General features: G+C 46.1%; 4 protein-coding genes across 5 annotated transcripts; 3 read left to right on the top strand and 1 right to left on the bottom strand.

Annotated features, from left to right (window-relative positions):
* The first annotated feature begins 1,961 nt into the window (after positions 1-1,961).
* Positions 1,962-4,864, top strand: LOC109770660 (uncharacterized). The gene is made up of 6 exons (XM_045233853.2): positions 1,962-2,435; positions 2,538-2,585; positions 3,501-3,557; positions 3,989-4,138; positions 4,225-4,344; positions 4,474-4,864. Exons 1-6 carry the CDS (start codon positions 1,977-1,979, stop codon positions 4,495-4,497), a joined length of 858 nt encoding a protein of 285 aa, XP_045089788.1. The 5' UTR covers positions 1,962-1,976; the 3' UTR covers positions 4,498-4,864.
* Positions 4,857-5,879, top strand: LOC141020711 (uncharacterized; the record flags this gene model as incomplete). The annotated part of the gene is made up of 4 exons (XM_073495649.1): positions 4,857-4,945; positions 5,035-5,090; positions 5,167-5,270; positions 5,357-5,879. Coding segments are annotated over 4 exons (498 nt in total), but the record flags the coding sequence as incomplete, so codon positions are not given.
* Positions 5,880-7,062: 1,183 nt separating this feature from the next.
* Positions 7,063-8,238, bottom strand: LOC109770659 (putative F-box protein At1g32420). Its single transcript, XM_020329382.1, has one exon. The coding sequence runs from the start codon at positions 8,236-8,238 to the stop codon at positions 7,063-7,065; it is 1,176 nt and encodes a 391-aa protein (XP_020184971.1).
* A 1,413-nt stretch (positions 8,239-9,651) lies between these two features.
* On the top strand, positions 9,652-13,306 carry LOC109770657 (uncharacterized). Of its 2 annotated transcripts, none has more exons than XM_073495992.1 (2): positions 9,652-12,492; positions 12,726-13,306. In XM_073495992.1, the coding sequence occupies exon 1, from the start codon at positions 11,007-11,009 to the stop codon at positions 12,210-12,212; it is 1,206 nt and encodes a 401-aa protein (XP_073352093.1). In that variant the 5' UTR covers positions 9,652-11,006; the 3' UTR covers positions 12,213-12,492; positions 12,726-13,306. Both variants share the same exon structure in this region, with proteins under 2 accessions (XP_073352093.1, XP_040260678.2).
* Positions 13,307-20,341: the final 7,035 nt, after the last annotated feature.

The following is a 20,341-nucleotide window of genomic DNA, read 5'->3' as shown; positions in this document are numbered from 1 at the left end:
CAACTTCCTATCTCAACATGTGAGCAAATGAAATCTAGCATCGCCAATCATTGGGGGGGGGGGGCATGGAGGAAGGTTGGAAGAAAATGCACTGGCGTTCTTTGGAGTGGTTATCTACGCCAAAGTTCTTGGGTGGGATGGGCTTCGTGATATGGTACCGTTCAATCAAGCTATGCTAGCACGACAGTGTTGGCGCCTCATCACTGAACCTGATTCCTTATGGACGAGGGTGCTCAAGGGGTGGTATTTCCGTGATGGTGGTTTCTGGAATGCTACAAAACCAAACATCCTCTTCTTTCACATGGAGAAGTTTGCTATTCGGTTGTGAACTCATCCAGAAAGGAGCTTGTGGGGTAGGGGGGCTGTTAATGGTGCCAAGATTATAATATTAGAGGACAACTGGATCCAGGGCTTCTTGCCTAGTACATTTAGTCCCTTGCTGCCCAACCTAGAAAATACAATATTCAATTCTTGCTTAATGGTTCTTTGTTATCTTGGAATAAAGAGGTTGTCATTAGTTTCTTTGTTGATATTATTGTCAATCAGATCCTACTGGCACCTGCCAGTATTATGGGAGGGGAGGATTTCCTCTCATGGTCTCATGACAAGAACAACATCTTATAAGTAAAGTCTGGCTACAATTTGGCCAGGCGTGAGTCTTTCTTTTCTTCAAACAGTAACAAAAGGGCATGGCTTGTCCTCTACTCTTCAATGACGAGAGAAGCAATGAAAGACCATTTGGGCTACAAACCGTCCCAATAAAATGGAGATTGTCCTTTGGAGTGTAACGGAGAATTGTTTGTCGCTGGAACATCAAATGTTTAAAAGCCATATATCTAATGACAGTGGTTATTGCATTCGCAATCGTACAAAGCATATTTAACATCAAAAGTGCCTTTCTGCTCCCGAGCTCAAATGAGCTCGGTGAACAGTAAAATCAAAACAAAATAAAATAAACAAATTTTTGTTGGGAGAAACATTGAAAAAAGTTCTAAGTGCTTGCAAAAATTCGTCATGGAATCACATTCCTGTAAGGCGTGGCAAAAAAAAAACAAATTTTTGCAAGCACATAAAACTTTTGTAAATGTTTCTCCTAAAAAACAAATCCTGGGATGCCCGATCTTGAAGTGGCTGAAGCTTTAGTTATTCGGCGTGCTAGGGAAATGTGTCAAACTGAAGGTCAGCTATCCATAGATGTGACGTCTGACTGCCTCTCATTGCCAATGATCGGGAAAGATTATTGTTTGATGATGTACATTCTCATTTATGGATAAGCAGACTATCATTGCTGCAATCTTTCCCGATGATGATGATGGTTGTATGGGTATTGGTTTCGTTGTATGGGTATATGTTTGCATGCAATGAACGATTTCCTGGGATGCCCGGTCTTGAAGTGGCTGAAGCTTTAGCTATTCGGCGTGCTAGGGAAGTGTGTCAAACCGTCAATGTGACGCCTGACCGCCTCTCACGTCCAGAATCAAATCTAATACTCAGTGTCACTCAAGATTAGGGCCCGTGATTTCTGATGTCAAGTATCTCGCATCTGGCGTTGCACGTTGTTCTTTCCTTCGTGTCAAGCATGGTTTGAATATGTTAGGCACATAAGTTAGCTCGTAGCTGCGAACATGTTGTAAATTATTTTTACCATGGTGTGATTCCGGAATGTATTCAAGATTAACTTTGTACCGATGTTCATTTAATCAATAAAGTGCAAACTGTATCTCAAAAAACAATGCTCACATGCAATGCAACCAAACAAGCTAAAACACGCTTAAATGCATCCCGAAAGCCTTGCCCCAAACACGTTCCAAACGACCAAATCGTCGTTCCAATTTCCCATCTCATGCCAAACCGTGCCACCTTTATAAATAACCTCCAAGCTTTCTCCAGATTGCCAGCCGCACCCTCGGCACATTTCTGTCCCACGCCCCTCACATTATCCCAATTACCACTTTGGTCCTTCCCGCAGCAGCGTAATGAGCCAAGGTTCTCCCGCCGCGACGGGGTCCGGTTCAGGGACAGCAGAGCCGGCCCATGGGCAGCCCGGGGACTCCTCCTCCGACGCCGCCGCCGCCTCCCCGAGCGCCGTGGCGGCCGATGCCTCCTCCACCTTGTCACCACCTCTCCCCCCTGCAGCGCCCCTCGAGCGGCCCCAGGAAGAGCGGGACCGCGAGCAGGCCGGAGGCTCCGCTGCGGCGGCGGGGGTCGACCGGGAGGGGGAGGGGCTCGACCCCGCAGCTCCTTCTTCGGCGCCTTCTTCCCCGAGCTCCACGGGGAGCAGCTCCGAGAACGGCGACGCCGCGGCCTCCGGAGCCGGGCCGTTCGACTGCAGGCTGGCGTTCCAGCAGATGCTACAGGAGCAGACGGCCATCAAGGAGGCGGGTGGGCCATTGGCCGAGGGGGCGGGCAAGAAGAAGAAGCCGGAGGAGGCGCAGGTGATGGCGCGTATCTCGCTTTTGCGGCATTCTGTTGTTTCTTGGGGTTCTTGGAAGTCTCTGAAGTGCGTTCTTGAGCGTTTCTTGGTTTCTGTTGAGCAGGTGAAATCGTCGCACGCCATAGGGGAGCTCTGGAACAATCTTAGAAAGGTATTATAGCCTGAATCTTGTACCTCCATTTCTGTTCGGGATGTGGAATTGTGATCTCTAAGTTTGTTGAAATCTTGGGGATGATCCAGAGTAATAGGAGCAGCATCTTGGGCAAATGTTGGGGACAGCACGAAGTTCTGTAATAGAAGCAGAATCTTGAGCAGCTTGTTGTGCTAATTGATTATTCTATTTAGTGTGATAGCATATATGATTGCAACTGTAAAATGTGGGGAAATATGAGGGTCATGTCTTGGCAGTGGCTGCTGCTGCTGTGATATTTTTGGCAAGAAATCTTGCAGCCGCATCAAATGTATCAGTTTTCAGTGTATAGGAGGAACCTTGGGTATTTTAGTTTGCCAGCAGTACACATTCATTGTTGATCCTGGGTCTTCTCTCAGTCTGGCATCATATTTTAAACAAATGTCTATCTTGTTGTCTGTAAAATGCGGGGAAATCGTGAGGTCGTGGCCTGATTACTGCAGCCTTTTAGTAACAGAGCCTGAAGTCAAGTGTATGAGCTTCCTCTCTCAAAAGCTTTTGTTATCAGAAAATTTAATCTAGACACTAGTTCAAGACTGCATAACTGGACATAATTTCTGTAAATCATTTGCTGTTTACATGCAAAATCACTGACTACTTACTCCAGGATTTGGTCGAGAAGTTTCACCATTTGGTCGACTGGGACCAACTGGCTCAGAAGCCTCAGAATATTATTCCATGTAAATAGTTGCCAAGAACCAAGAAGTTTTGGATACGCACATTTTGTGGTCTTGCTATTACAATCTTGTTTGTTAATCCCATTGGCTTTTTATTCACTTATTTCTTGTTTTGAAACGCTTGATCTTCATGTTGATTATGTGCAATTGTATGGCTGTCAGGATGTCTGGACTTTAACTTTGTTTTCTTGTCGAACAGTTTTTTCATGGAGAATCACCAGGTTATGTGCACTATTCACAACATGTGAATCACCAGGTTTGACTCCATTTGGCCTTCTGTAATTTTTCAAAATGGAAGTGCATGACATATCAGGATCAAAGTTGATCACATGATACTGTGGTTCGTGGTTCCTGTACAATCCAACTGTCCAGTAGGATTATGTTCTCTTTTATAGATACTACATTGTTGTTAACTCTTGGTTGTGGTAGTCTGATAAAACCTGAATCGTATCTGTACTGTTGTTGGGTTTATCAGACGTTAATACATATTTTCCTCTTTTCTTACTGAACACAACGAATCAATACGAATGATGGGATTATGCATGCTGGTGGTTTCAAACATTTCCAGAGAACATGAAACCCAAAAATTGGAACAAAAACAAAATTTCCCCGTCACATTTTAAAATACGTTTTCCCATGTTCTAATCAGTGTAATTTGAATTCCTGTATTTACACTGTTTGTTGCAGACACATCCCATCACTGAAGTCAGAAAGTATTATTTGGTTTCTGATTTGGCTACGGGACAAGGAGTGGACCATCTTGATGCCTATTCAAAATTTAGACCAGTGACTGGAGATGGGGAGTGTTTCTACAGGAGCTTCATATTTTCCTACCTGGTAATCAACTAATTGTTCTCCTCTCTTTTCCTTAGTATAGGATGTAGGTTTACTTATTTATCTCTGTTTATGCAAATGTACAACAGGAGCAAGTTCTTGATGGGCAAGACACACATGAGGAACACCGTCTCCTCGATGCTCTTAAAAGAGTGTCTGTGCAACACGCAGATCTTAGATGGACCTCTGAATTTCCCAGGAGCTACAGAGTAAGTTCCTGCTTCTCCATATTTGTTTTTTCTTAGATATAAACATGCCTGTGAGGGATAATTCTCTTCAGGTTACAGTACACTTCAAGTTGGATCTGGCATCTCACTATCTTTGTTTGTCATTTGCAGGGGATGCACAATTTCTTACAGTAGTGGCATGCCATTGCAGTTTTACACTGTTGGCACAAACTCAAATTTGAAGTTTATTGTGATGTTAACAACCCGATCGTAAATACGACCTTAACATAAAATTACTTGCAATAACAACAGCAACATAACGGGGAAATAACATAATTTTATGCTCGTTTGAGTACTGCAACAATATACTGGTTATTATTATGTAGCCATCTCACTGTTTTTTTTCCTATGCTATATATGCTTAATGACTGACACTTCTCAGGCGAGTTGTCTTAGCTGTGTTCTTTCTTATCTTGCTATGGATCAATATTCTGTATGTATTATCGTAACCTATGTGTAATGATTATCCACTAAATTATTTGAGTCGCTGATTCTTTCAGGCATTTAAGAAGCTGATTAAGAAAGTAAAGAGATGGAAGAGGCATGGCAGGTGGAAGTGGAACAGCATAGCATCAACTAGCAGGTTTTTGATTTGCTTGTTTTCTGCAATTCTATCAAAGTATTGTAGCCGAATGCATTCCACCTCATTGACATAATTTATTCCCTTTTTAGCTACCGCAAAGAGAAACTTCTCGAGTTCTTCAGAAGTTACGATACGACGGAAGACAGTGAGAAAAAAACCCTTGAACTTATATTTCCTTCTGTTCATCATAATTCATGTTTCTGATACATTTTATTGGTTAGTTCTTACTTTCCTCAGATTAGTGGTAGCTATCTGGATATGCTCGCACGCGAAGCAGTATGAGCCGCGTATACCAGGGCTCGATAGACGTTACAGTCTGAAAGATGTCAGTATCAGCATCTCTCCTCCCTTGCTAAATTTCCACTGCATCCATTCTTCGACATTTTACCTGACCTGTTGCTCTACAAACAGTGGTGCTTTCAGCACGTCACTCCATCTCGTCAGTACGCGGACCATGTTATGATGACGGCCTTGGCTGAAGCGCTTGAGGTACCCCTTAGAGTGGAGCAACTCAATGGAGGACCTGCTCAGGACATCTACACTGTTCCTGGACCTGGAGTTCCCCGTGTGAGTGTGACCCTTCTGTACACGGGCAATCACTACGACGTCCTCTACCCACACGCTCCTCCTACCGAGAGTTCAAGTCAGCAGACTTCCTGAAGAAATCATCCTGCTGATTAGAGTTGGAAGTCAACAGATTCTGCTGGATGTTGCTGAGTTTAGGTGATAGAGTTAGACAAACTGGGTAGCCATAGCATACACTTCGTTGTGCATTCTTCTTCTGTTGGCACAAACTGGCTGCTCCCTTGTCTGAAGATTGACAAGGAAGAACTCGTGCTGTGCTTTGTCTGAATTGTTGGCTGGTGTACTGTGAATCTTCTGTAATCAGATCACATTCCAACTTGTTAATTCCGTCCATCTTTAGCAGTTCTAATCATATCCATTCTTGATATCATGATATGGATTGGTCTGTTGGTATGTTGTGGAAGACGCAGGTTTGGTGGACATGTCTTGCCCGTTTTGTACACAGCAATGCGGACGATCTTCCTTGCCTATCCCAATGAAGCAGATACACATATACTTGTGCAGCATTATTTCTTTTGTTGGGACATACTGCTGGTTATGAAAGCAATCTTTTAATTCGTTCATGTGATTAGTTTATGTTTATATGCGCTGAACGTCTGTTTGTGATTCTTTCTATCTCTCTGCTGGTTTACCCTTGTGTCTATACTAGCTCGGTAGAAGTACAATGAAACAAGTGCACCCAAGAGCACAAAATGCAAAAAGAAGAGTCGCCTAAATTTGGTATGCCGTAAACAAGTGATCAGTTTAATATAAAACATATGCAGTAACAAGTGATCAGTTTAATATAAGATGTTTTTTGACACTGCCATGGACTCTATAAACGTCTTGTAAAAAGCTACAGCGGGAGTAATTCAAATGATGAGAAGGAACTTCCAACTTGCTTGTACAACTGCATCACCACATAATAATTGATGGTCTTGTCCTCTGCTTGAGACCAGATGAGTAGAAAACTTCCCTTCACCAACAGTAGCGGAGATGATCTTGCTACGCCAGCACAGAAAAATGTGGCTGGCAGTTACAATGTCTCAACAGGAACACAACGCAGGACCTGACAAGCCGTTCTTCGGCTTATCAGTACAGGTTTTAGTTCTTGATATTATGTTAAAATTGAATACTGGAGGAAGCATAAATTCCTCCAGCTCAATCTTATGTTCAGATTGAACACATGTTGATTGGTAAATATTATACCAAGAAGACCACAAGCTAAAAGAGCAAAATAATTATTCAGTTCAAGATAATAGGAACATCACGCAGAGTAGTTAGCACACATTTCAAACACACATCAAAGTGACTTGATAATATTAGAATCAACATGCATAACCATCACTTCGGTCAAGGAAGGGTGTCGAGATTGCAAAAAACAGGAAACAGTGTGAGCTTCTTGATCATAAATTTATATGCATCTACAAAGATGCTAGTAGGCTTATGGTGGATCTGATTCATACATATTGCAGCAGAAGAGGTACAAACGTCTAGGACATAAAGAAGCACCAGTTCACTCAACAGTCTTCAGTGTTCAGACGAACCATATATTATTCTAGTGTCAGAAAGAAAGTATGTGGAACAAGAGTTTGTTTGAGCTGCAATTTAGTAAGATTGAGTGAATGGCGATGGAAAGTGGCGACGAACTTGCCATCCATGTCAATCTGAAGTAGCCATTCGGCATACTGGACTAGCACAAGCAACTCACCATCCACATGCATGACTACGGCATACCAACAATCGTCATATTGTCCACACAATGCCTTGATCTCAATGACCGGCACTTCAATCTTGCACTTGAAGGTCCAGACCTCGCTTTCATAGTCCTGCAACACCCAGATATCGATGGTATCCGCGGCCTCATCACAACTTAGCATGCCAAGCACGCCATCCATGTCAAACAAGTCAGCATAGGCAGGAACATTTCTAAAAACCGGAACAACTGGAGCATGCATCTGCCGGAACGACTCAGCTGTTGTGTCGAATACCACTATCATGTTGCTTTCAGTCTCATTTTGGTCTATGTGCCAATGCAGGTTGCCACGAAACATAACAGCTGTCGTAGCCTCACGGTGTAAAAGCAGTTGCTCAACATCCGGCGGGCACCCGATGTTCCTCAATGGCTGGACGGAGCCCAATGCAAAGATGTAGCAGGCATCATCGTAAAAACAGATTTCCTCCTCATGACGATAAGCGGTTTCCTTATTTTTACCATACACTAGTATCCGGTACTCGCCGGTAGGGTGGTGCCGATACATCCCCAAGACCGAGCAACGGACCTTGGAGTCACAAAGCGCAGGTATGGGAGCGTATTGACGAGTGGCCGGGTTGTAGATGGAGGAGCAGGCATCCTTCCTGTTCATGTTGTGTGAAATGAGGAGGAGGCCGTCGCAGCAGGCCACAAGGCCACAGTCCCTCTCGTCAAGCTGGGCGACGTGTTGCAGCTGGGCGCCGGCGGCCCGGGCCCGATGGTCGTAGGTGATGAGGTCTCGGTCGTGGAGGCGGCCGCCGTAATCGTGGCCGGAGGTGATGAGGAGGGCGGGCTGGCGGGCGTGGTGGGCGAGGAGGAAGCCGCGGGTGGAGGTGGTGCGGCGCCATGCGCGGCTGACGGCGCGGCAGCGGAGGAGGGCTTTGGGGGGCAGGCGGACAAGGATCTCACAGATTACGATGTCGTCGAGGAGGCCAGGGAGGAGAGGCGTCGCTCCTGCGCTCGTGGCATCCGCCATGGTCGCCGGCTGGGAGGCTGCTGATCGATCGCCAGATCCACGTCCCGGGACCGGGAGTAAGTGGTGGTCGTGAGGAAATGGATGCTCCTAGTAACCAGGAACGGACTCGCTCTATCTTTATCCAGGTTCGTTGCAAGGACTACACAGAAATAGAGACTCGGTTTTTTTTTCTTAAAATCAAACAAAATGCTTGAGACTTTGAAATATACTATGTTTTTATCCACATATGATCATCACAGACTAACAAAATATTTAACTTTAGAAAATGAGCTGACATGAATATCCTGTTGGTCAGCAGTGAATCTATAATGAATATCCTTTTTTAGGAACGCCACACCATGGCTAACTTTATTGATCAGCAAACATAATTACATCGTTTGTAATATTATTACAAATCAAAAAGCACAAGACCAAGCGGCCAGCTTAGTAAGCTGCCAACAAACAATTCCAAATCAAAAAGCACAAGATTGACGCAATCGAACTCGTTGTCATTCGTTCTTTTTTCTCTTTGAACCCTTTGTCACTGGCGGTCACCTGTGACATGCTGTTTTGCCTCTTGGCTCAATGAAATGTTCAGACGTAGAAATTGAGCCATCGAAATACATTAAAAAAACATCAAGCGCCGAACCTTGTTAATTAGCTGCAATAGTATTTTTGGACCTGAACCCAGAACTCGCATCACTTGTTGGCCGACAGCCTGACGACGCGCGGTGGCTTCGTCACCAGCCACTGCTTCATCACCTCCATGAACTTGGACGGAATGATGAGCATGGTGAGATTCTCCATGTCCTTGATCTGAACGTAGAAACACATTGCCTCTCGTGCTCCCTCTTCATGGCCGGTCCTTGGTGCACGTCCCCGTGACCATGGCTGGCTCATGGCAGCGACCCTGCAAGTAGTCAGGTGGAAAATGCAAATCTCAGTACCAATCTAGCACGAACATCAATCCAATGTCACTTGCAAGCACAAATCTACAACAACAACACCTAGTTTGCATCAAGGCAGTGCACTAATGGAAGAAGTCCAATTTAAACCTTAATCTCGTAGGGGTTAGTTATATCGGACCCGCAACTCTTAATCCCTAAAATTAGGACCCTGAACTAATAATTCCCAGTCTAAATTAAACCTTACAAGGAAACCCAAACAGGAATTGCATACGTGGCAAGGGGAGATCGGGATCGTGGGGGAGAAAAAAAGGGATCGGGGGGAGAGAGGGCAGTGCGCGTGTGTGCAAAGTGCATGGGCCGGCCCAGTGCGGCCCTCCAATCGACCTCGTCTCCATCGCTAGTGTCCCCTGGCGTTCGACTCTGCTTCTGGCGATTGCAATGGCGACGGCCGGGTGATCGCCGCGGCACTGGCGATCGTGACGAGGCGAGGAAGGAAGAAGGCGAAGGTAATGTCCCCGAACTCCTCCTCCTCCGTTAGCAGTAATTTACCCGTTGATTTCGCAGCATTAGGGTTAGGGTTCATAGGGGCAGAATTGGGGATGTTCTTGCCGCTGGAAAGCTAGGTCTTTTGGTCAGATTTTGCAGTTGATTTGTGTTGGAAATAGCATTGATAAATTATATTCATCTGTATTTTTTTTCATTTAAATCATGGACCCGGTAGACATATTGAACGTTCGATTTCACTTTGGTGGCGAGTTCATCCGCATTGGTCCGAAGTTGGATTATGTGGGAGGAGATGAAGGTTTTTCAGAGATTGAGAGAGACAAACTATCACTACAGGAGGTGAAAGGCTTTGTGAAAGATCATGTAGAGTTGAAGGAATCCATGAAGTATTATTTTCATATTCCTGGCAAAGAACTTCTCAATGGGTTGTTGTTTCTTAACAATGACAGTGTTTGTGTGAAGATGTCAGATTATATTTGTGTGGGTGGAGTTGCAGATGTGTATGTGGAGTACCATGGGGAGGAGGACAGCCATGACACTAGGAGTGGCAGTGATTTTGAGGACGATGAACTCGTGCATTTATCTGATTTAGAACCAGATCAGGTCATTAGTGCAGAACCGGCTGAAGATGAGCATGATGTGCTAGTGCTTGATGAAACTGGTGTGATCACACAAGTTTTGTCCAGCCCAGTGAAGCAACAAAAAATTATTAGAAGGAGAAATGATGCTGCTACTGACAGAGAAGACACCCATTCGGATTCAGATTCAGATTCCGACACTGAATACATGCCACATAGCGAGGACAGTGGAGAAGATTCCGAGGTTGTGCAACTAAGAAGACATGCCAGAAAGTTTAAGAAAAGAATGAGAGAGTCAAAAAGCTGGATTGGCATGGATTCAACAGGTCCTATTCCAATTGATCTTGTTGCAAACATGGAGGTACAGCTCGAGGGGGAGGAAGATGACTGGAATTATGACTCATCCGACGAGAACTACAACTATGATGAAGATTCAGATGGGCAGATAGTGAAGAGGAAGAGCAAGTACCCAAGATACAACAATGACACTGAAATACCACATTTCAGTTTGTCGATGGTGTTCAGAAGCAAGAACCAACTTTGCAAAGCTTTGAGAAGATATGGAATAGTCACAAAAAGGAGTATTGAGCTTTTAAAATCAGAGTCAGATAGAGTGAGGGCCAAGTGTGGATGGCCTGGTTGTCCTTGGCTATTATATGCAGCAAAAGATTCAAGAACTTCAAGAATGCAAGTGGTTACCTTCAATGATGAACATCATTGTGCTTAGAATAGGCAAAACAAACTTGTGACTGCTAAAGTGATTGCACAAAGATATGAACACTTCATACTAGCTAACCCAATGTGGAAGATTGACAGCATGAAAGCAACAGTTCTCCAAGATATGTTTGCCGATGTGTCAACTTCTAAGTGTAAGCATGCAAAAAAGCTTGTCATGGACAGATTGATGTGTGGTATGAAGAACGAATACACTCGAGTGTTTGATTACCAGTTGGAACTATTGAGGAGCAATCCTGGAAGCACTATTGCAGTATGTTTGGACCCAACAAACATGGATCAAAACATATTTCAGAGTTTTTATGTTTGCTTTAATGCAATGAAACTTGGTTTCAAAGCTGGTTGCAGGAAAGTAATAGGGCTCGATGGCTGTTTCTTCAAAGGAGCAGTGAAGGGGGAGCTTTTGTGTGCAATAGCAAGAGATGCCAACAACCAGATGTATCCAGTGGCTTGGGCTGTAGTTGAGAAGGAAACAAAAGAAAGTTGGAAGTGGTTTGTTGGGCTGCTTATCAAAGATCTGGATATCAACAACAATGGAGCCGGCTGGGTTGTTATTTCAGATCAGCAAAAGGGATTAATAAATGCAATGCAAGACTATCTTCCAAATGCAGAACACAGGATGTGTGCTAGGCACATATATGCGAACTGGAGAAAGAAACATAGATCTCATGAGTGGCAGAAATTTTTTTGGGCCATTGCAAAAGCTTCTAACAAGCAAGATTTCAACTATCGCAAAGCAAAACTTGCTCAAGAGACACCTGATGGAGTGAAGGACATTATGAGGACAGAGCCTATGCATTGGGCAAGGGCATTTTTTCAGCTAGGCTCAAATTGTGAGTCTGTCGACAATAATCTCTGTGAGTCATTCAATCACTCAATAGTAGATGCAAGGTTTTATCCAATAATTTCCATGCAAGAGAGAATCAGGAAGAAGATACTTGTTAGAGTGCAAGAACAAAGGGCAAAGAGTGAGAAGTGGAATGGGACAATATGTCCTAGCATTTTCAAGAAGTTGAAGGCAAGTATTGCAAGGACACAGTTTGTTGAAGTGCTTTGGAATGGCCCAGGTGGATTTGAAGTGAAGCACATCAATGGCAGAGGAAGACAATACACTGTAAATCTTGATAAATGGACATGCTCATGTGGATACTTCCAGTTGGCGGGTCTTCCTTGCTGCCATGCAATTAGTGCCATCTACAAGTGTGGAAAAAAAGTAGATGATTTCATCCACCCTTGCTATTCAGTTGATGTGCAGAAAAAATATATATGACCACTGTTTGCAGCCTGTTGAGGGTGAGGAGATGTGGCCAGTTTCTCCAAATCCTAGGCCACAAGCACCTGGATATGTGAAAATGCCAGGCAGGCCTTCTAACAATGACAGGAAGAGGGAAGAAACAGAGAAGCCGAAGGGTAAGAAAATGAGCAAACATGGAACTGTGATCAAGTGTTCATTGTGTGGTATCATTGGACACAACAAGGCTAGCTGCAAAAAGAATCCAGAGAGAGGAAAGAAAAATAATGCACACCTAGTTAAGAGCAAGAAAGCAGAGGTATGTTTCCTGCATTTTAGATGAATATTAGAGAATTTAATTGCTTTAGACGAACACTACAGAATTTAGATGAATCATATAGAAATTCAAATGAATATTTGTGTTCATTTTGTATTTTACTTATTAGAGAATTTGATTGCTTGTATATGAATACTACAGAGTTTAGATGAATATTATAGAATTTCAAATAAAATATTTGAGTTCATTTTGTATTTTATTACTTATTTCTACAGCAGGCACAAGGTAGTACTACTCAAACTGCTGCCCCAGCTGCACCAACTTCTCAACCTGCTGCCCCAGCTACACCAAGAACTCATACTGCTGCCCAAGCTGCACCAAGAAGTTCTCAAGCTGCTGCCCCTACTGCAGCAAGAACTGCTCAAGCTGCAGCCCCATCAAACAAGTTCAAACCTCCAAGAAAAAGATCTGCACCCTTTCAACCTGGAGCATCTTCAGTGCCTGGTGGAACATCTTCATCTTCATTGCTTGGAACAAATGCTTCTAGAACTGGAGCAAAAAGGGGCAGAGGAAGATCTGCATCTTCAGTGCCAAGTTATGCATATTTCACTTGCAGTGGCAACTACTAGTGCCAAAGTCATGTGTCATGTGTCCTCAATATTTTTGATTATTTTGCAAGCACTGCCAAGTTTGGTTTAATGTCGCAAACATGTAATGTTTATGCACTGCCAGACGTTGCAGAATATTGCCATCTTTGGTGTAATCTCCCAGATTTATGAACTATGAATATCCAAGATTTCTGCGGTTTATATGTACCAAATGCCCCAGATTTATTCTGCAGTTTATATGTACCAAATGCCCCAGGTTTATTTCTGCAGTTTATATATACGAAATGTCCCAGGTTTTGTTTCTGCAGTTTATATGTACCAAATGTCCTAGATTTATTCCTTGCAATCTGTCCAACGTGTATGCTAAATATTTCTCCCAGTACTATAGTTTATTTCTGCAGTTTATATGTACCAAATGTTCCTCCCAGATTTATGCCAAGTATTCGTCTCAGGTTTATACCAACTACTGTATGATTTTCTTCAGTTTATAACCCCACTGCTTTGTTGGGCCACCACTAACAAGAATCCTGGTCAAGCATTGCCACATCAGCGTTTTAGGCAGCAAACGGCTGTAAGGTTTGATTTAGACCGGGAATTGTTACTTCAGGGTCCTAATTTCCGGGATTGGGAGTTGGAGGTTCGATTTATCTAACCCCTACAAGATTAAGGTTTAAATTGGACTTCTTCCTGCACTAATCTACCAATCTAACAACAATGAGGCAGTGCACTAATCTACAGTAACACTCAAGAAGCAAATCGATTGGATTTGAATCGATTCGATTGGAATCTGATCAGATCGAATCGAATCCAATTCAATCCAAGCCATGCCTAGTACAGCAAACCCTAATCTACATCTACGAGCAAAGGGGGAAATGCAACTTACCGAAGCGGGTGCAGTTGGTGCGTATGCCGGCCAAGAAGAAAACCCCGACGGGAAGGAGGGGTCGTCAGAAGAGGACGAGCCGGCAATGCCGAGGGCATCGGCGATGCGCCGGTGCTCTTGGTCACGCGGGAGGTCGAGGAAGAAGGCGTAGTCATCCATGGCCCTACCGTGCTGCCTGGAGAAAACCCTCGAACGGGGGTAAAAGAAACCCCTCTGCCCACTAGGGTTCCGAGCAGTGGCGCTCCTGACGTCCCATCCGACCGCGCCACCGGACCCAGGACCACCAGGTCCGGATACGGCGGCAGAGCTGGAGCGGTCGACACCTCATTGGCCCGACAAGAGGGGCTGGTGCAGAAGGGCGAGGGTGTGCGGATGGCTACCATCAGGTCAATGCCTGAGTTCGCGAGGCCGGCCACCCACTGGTCTTGGATGCTATTGCTGCCCGCGATGATGGGGGTCAGGGGCGGCGCGGCTGCGAGTGAGCCATCGGAGGAGAGCAAGGGGCGGTGAGGAGAGTGAGAGGGAGCTAGCGGTGTGAATGGAAGAGTGGGCGGTGACACGAGAGCGGGAGGGTTGTTATGATACGCCCCGTCCATCTCCTGCGCTCCCAGGGGCGTGCAGTGAAGAGGCACATGTGGCTACAGAGAGCATGGCTCGCAAAAAACTATTGATTCACCTGTTCCTCCCGGGCCTGGCCCGCGGTGCTTTAAGTTCTATGCGGCCCGAGAAGCAGATGCAGCTCAGGCAATCAAACATGCCATTTTCTTCCCGCACGCGCTTGGTTGGACCTAATGTGGGCTGCCAAACGCGCCCTTGAGTATTCTTCTTCTTCTTCTTCTTATGGTACAAACCGCCATGGCCAAAAATTTACGGAAACACTAACGCCCACACGTGTGGGCGTTACCCAACTCGCCCACACGCCTGGATTGTCGTTCACTGTGTTTTGCACGAATCTTGACACGAAAAGGTGGATTTGGTGTGCCACGTAGGACGGGGCTGGTGTGTGGGCGTTGAAGAGTTTGCCCACACACCCGCACCACGCTGTTTGCCAGCTGCGCTGTGTGGGCGAACTGCTTTTCGCCCACACAGCCACCACCTAGGTCATGCGCGTGTGGGCGAACTGCTTTTCGCCCACACGACACTCCTACCTTGTGGATGGCAACTGCAGTTACGCGAACGTGGCAACTCGGTACACACACATGACAATTGTAATTCTTTGCTACACGGCAACTGCAGCTACGCGAACGTGGCAACTCGGTACATACAAATGGCAACTGTGATTCTTTGCTACTCGGCAACTGCAGTTACGCGAACGTGGCAACTCGGTACACACACATGACAACTGTGATTCTTTGCTACACGGCAACTGCAGTTGCGCGTATATGGCAACCAGATAAACACACATGACAACTGTGATTAACAATACATGGCAACTATGGTTGGACCACACGTGGCAACTAGGTAAACACACATGGCAACTACTGTTTTGACCATATGTGGCAAGTAGTTAATCACACACGGCAACTATAGTTTGATTACACGCGGCAACTACCATAAATTAGACATGGCAACTATAGTTAACCAAAACAGATAGAGTTGCCATGCTTTTACAACTACACTTGCCATCCCGGATAACTACATCTGCCAACCAGGATGGCAACTAAATCGTCATCCCATGGGGTACCTAACGTAGCTGCGCCAGGACGTGTGGGCATTTTTGCTTCGTGCCACACGCACGGGGTGGAGATGAGTAGTACTTGTTGGGCGTGTGGCACGAAGTAGCCGCGCCCACACGTGTGGGCAATTCTAATGTCCGCCCACACACAGCCCGTGTGGGCTGCCTCCTGCTCACACCACACACGGTGTGTGGGCGCATGTCGAATATACCACACGTGTGGCAGTTATCGTCGTCCAAAATTTATGGAACACCCTTCAAAACCTTTTTGGAGACAGTGGATATGACGACTCTGCTACAATTGCTCTTAAAGAATCCAATTGAATGTGAGCTTCCTACTTTTATCTTTCCCTTGTAAATCCCCCAGATTACGTCTACACTATTTTTTTTCTCTGATATGGTGATATGCACATGTAGAAAATCACCTCAATGTAAGTACGAAGTGTCGGCCTATATAAGCAACTAGGTTCACTATGTTCACAAGCATTGGGTGCCATGTCGTGGTGCAAAATGCAAAAGGTGCGCTCATAGACCTACACCAAAGTCCCAGCAAAAAAAAATAGACCTACACCAAAGAGATCTATATATACCTCAAAATGTTGAAGACTTACTCTGAGCCGTCTTTGTGTTTTGTGTTTTGCCAGTGCCTCCTATTCCTATGAGAGAAGTGCATATTTCAACCCCAACTCTTGCCCTAGTCTCCAATACCGTCTACATTACAATCCCGAACTCTTAAAACCGACCAGGATTCAACACTCCCCTACCCGTTGACCGGTTTTGACCCGTTGACCTTCCAGTCAGCAAGCTACATTAGCTGATTAGCAACAAATAAAATTTTCAGAAAATAAAAAATATGTCAAAAAATCGAAAACAAATATAAAATATAAAATATAAAATAGCTTCTCTCTGAAAGTCTTCTTTTGATATTTTTAGGTTAAATGGCTTCATATAGCAGAAGATGATCATCGGTGGACCTCTATGGGCCCCGCAAGTGCAGCCGGTGCCCCCTAAGCTTGTCGGCCCACGGAGGGTCTTCTCTGGTATCTTTTTCTTCCAGTATTTTTTTTATATATTTCAAAATAAATCTCCGTAAAATTTCACGTCAATTGGACCTCCGGAGAATAGCTATCTCTGCCGTAGCTTTTTTAGGCTCGGAAATCCAGCTGCCAGCAATCTCCCTCTTGTGGTGTATCTTGCATTTTAAGAGAGAAAAGACATTAATATTGTATCAAAAAGTGGAATATAACTTCAAAACAATAAAAATAATAGTAGAAAAACATGATGCAGAATAGATGTATCAGGGTGCTTCATGCGGTAGCGCAATGCGCCAAGGTTCTTCTCGCCGAGATGGGGTCTGGTTCAGTGACAACAAACCCGATCCATGGGCAGCATGGGGACTCCCCCAACGCAGAAAGAGGAGGAATATGGATCGCCGCTATCGACCACCACTGACTGAAGAATATAGTGCCGCTTACTGCTCGTCGGGGAAGATGATTCCCGTGACGGAGAGCTCGAGGGTGGTGGTGGTGGTGAGGGTTCGAGCGATGAGCTGAAGGGGGCTAAATAGGGCAAGGCAATAGGCGAGAGGTGACCCAATTCCCCCCGTCATTTTTTCGAGGACGTGTGAGCTCACGCCATCTCCCCGCTCGCACGATCCTGGTCTGCGTCCCCCTCCCTACATGCCAAGAGCCTAACTAAGTGGAAATTACCGAATCGACCGTTCCCCACAAGCCTAGCTGAAAGGTGCTTTAAGAACCATGTTATGCAGGACCAACGGTGCTCACAGATAATTAAACAGACCAACACAGGCTAAAAATACATCCACAAAGCCTAACAGGATGTCGAACCAACGTGTGGTTGAACGGTTAGGAGGACAGTGGTATCCCCAGCCTGCTTAGGTTCAAGTCCTAGACCTGACATTGGTGCTCGCATTTTCCTAGATTTTTTCCAGCCCTTCTGGCGATGTGTGTTTAGTGGGAGGAGACATTCCCATTGACTACGAAGGCATCTATGATGGCTTCTTCAATCTCAAGATGATATGTCGTCCCAGTCTCTCAGAGGTGCTCATAGAGGTAGGGTGTGCGTGCGTACATTTATAGGGGTGAGTGTATGTGCGTATGTATGAGCGTTTGCATCTGTACTGTGTTAAAAAAAGCCCAAGGGCATCTCCAACACGGACCATCAAACCGCCGACATACGTCCGGATGCGTGGTCCGAAGTGTTTTGCCATCCAACGCGGTCTTGTGTTTGTCCTCGGGCCAGTTCAGACGTCATTTTCCCTCAAACCGGGTGGGGCTTTGCAGGAGTCCGGGCCACCGCCACACACGCCTTTAACAACCCTGGCCCACCAAAAACACTCTCCCTCGCCCGCGCACTTTCTCGCCCGTAGCAGTCAGCGGCGCTCCAAAGCGTTAGCGTTGCATTATGCCGGCCCAAAGCGGACACAACCTCTCTTTGGAGCCAGCATTGAAGCGGTCCGCTGGCCGAGAGCGTCGACTGCTTCAAGTGGCTTCTCTCCGCATTGCAACGATATTTGTCCTCCCCTCCTTCCTCCATTAAACTTGGCGCGTCAGCTAAGAAACCTACTCCGGAGCCCCGAGCGGCACACGTCCAGCCGACATTAAACACCCCGCGGGCTTCGCGCATAGCATCCATCCACTATTTAACATGGCCAAGGTCCGGGCAAAATCTGCACCACACCTATGCTCTCCATCTCCTCTATGCACCAAACCCGCCATGACCTTAAGCTCCAAAGCCATGTGGGATGGCATCAACCGATGAGCAGAAGAAGGAGCTCTCCGGCATTGTTGCTGGATGGTTGGACCGCCGGGCTAGCCGAATACAGGCTGGCTTGCCAGCCAGCTCTTCGGATGGCAGCTACACTAACGAACCAACGAAGGACGAGCCGACGCCACCCCCATCGTCGTCCAGGCCGACATCACCATGGGCGAGGTGTAGGAGGACGACACAGGCATCATGGCGGACGAGCACCGACGCGCAGAGGAGCAAGTCGACGACACAGTCTTCGTGGCAGACATGGAGATGCACGAGCAGGAGGCTATGCTCCTATCCTACTGCTCCGCCCGTAAAATCCGTCACGAGTGATGGCGGCACCGCATCCTGCAGGCGGAGAAAGAGGACGCCTATGCGGAGATCAACGAGGCGGCGACAAAAGTTTATGATGGCATGAACGATGCCGCTAGCTCCTCGTTGGCTGCGCCCTGCCGTCACGATGATGAAGCTGGCACATCCGGGGCACCGCTATCAGCGAGGATTAGTAGAACATGGGAGGACGCCGCCGCTCATGTCCCAAGAAGGACACCGTCGCTGCTGCGCCGGGCCTCACAACTGGTGACTTGCCCAGTTCGCAAAGGCGTAGGCCACCACCACCGTGTTCCACCATTTAAAAACCAACCGCTGATTCGGGCTTTTTACGGAGGCGGATGTTATTCTTCCCCACCCACCGAAGCATTACCTTCGGGGCTTAGGGCAGTCCGGTGAGCTTGCTGCTAAACATAGGAAAGATATAGGGTGGGCAACGGGCGCGAGCCGATCGATCATAGACTAGTTAGAATAGGCTAGCCTAGTCCGCTATATTTTAGTTAAAATATGTTCGAAATGTAAATGTCTTCGTTCTGTTTAGATGAAAATCATCTGGTTTGCATGTAATTCATCTGGTTTATTAAAATCTGGTATAAAATATATGTAGTTATGGTTAAATGGCTGTCTCACATTTGAGTATCCATGAAGAAGGAGAAGTCAACATCGAGGATGCAGGTAACCAAACACCTCGCAAATGACCGTGCCAAATTCCCCGTCTCCGGACAAACTCATCGTACCGTGGCACCTTTATAAATAACCACCAACTTTTCTCCTGATTGCCAGCCGCATCCTCGGCACATTTCTGCCCCACGCCCCTCACATTATCCCAATTACCACGAGGGTCCTTCCCGCAGCAGCGTAATGAGCCAAGGTTCTCCCGCCGCGACGGGGTTCGGTTCAGGGACAAAAGAACCGGCACATGGGCAGCACGGGCACTCCTCCTCCGACGCCGCCGCAGCCTCCGCCTCCTCCTCGCTGTCGACTTTCCCCCTGCAGCGCCCCTCCAGCGGCCCCAAGAAGAGCGGGACGACGAGTAGGCCGGAGGCTCGAGCTCCGCTGCGGCAGGGGTCGACCGGAAGGGCAAGAATCTCCCATCCGCACCCGCAGTTCCTTCTTTGGAGTCTTCATCCGTGATAACCCACAAGTATAGGGGATCAATTGTAGCCTCTTTCGATAAGTAAGAGTGTCGAACCCAACGAGGAGCTAAAGGTAGAACAAATATTCCCTCAAGTTCTATCGACCACCGATACAACTCTACGCACGCTTGACGTTCGCTTTACCTAGAACAAGTATGAAACTAGAAGTACTTTGTAGGTGTTGTTGGATAGGTTTGCAAGATAATAAGGAGCATGTAAGTAAAAACTAGGGGCTGTTTAGAGAAAGACACAATAAAGTAAATATAGCGAATGTGGAAAAGTGGTGGTAGGAGTTGTGAAATTGTCCTAAGCAATTGACTACTTTACTAGACCGATAGCAAGTTTTATGTGGGAGAGGCCACTGCTAGCATGTCATCCCTGACATGGAATTCTATGCACTTATGATTGGAACTATTAGCATTAAGATATATTGGCCCCCCTTCAATCCCGTATGCATCAATTTCTATGCTAGGTTGAAGCTTCTCAC

This window comes from Aegilops tauschii, chromosome 3, assembly GCF_002575655.3.
Source record: "Aegilops tauschii subsp. strangulata cultivar AL8/78 chromosome 3, Aet v6.0, whole genome shotgun sequence".
NCBI lineage: Eukaryota > Viridiplantae > Streptophyta > Magnoliopsida > Poales > Poaceae > Aegilops > Aegilops tauschii.
The sequence above is the reverse complement of the archived record's forward strand: the minus strand, read 5'-3'. Positions and strand labels throughout refer to the sequence as shown.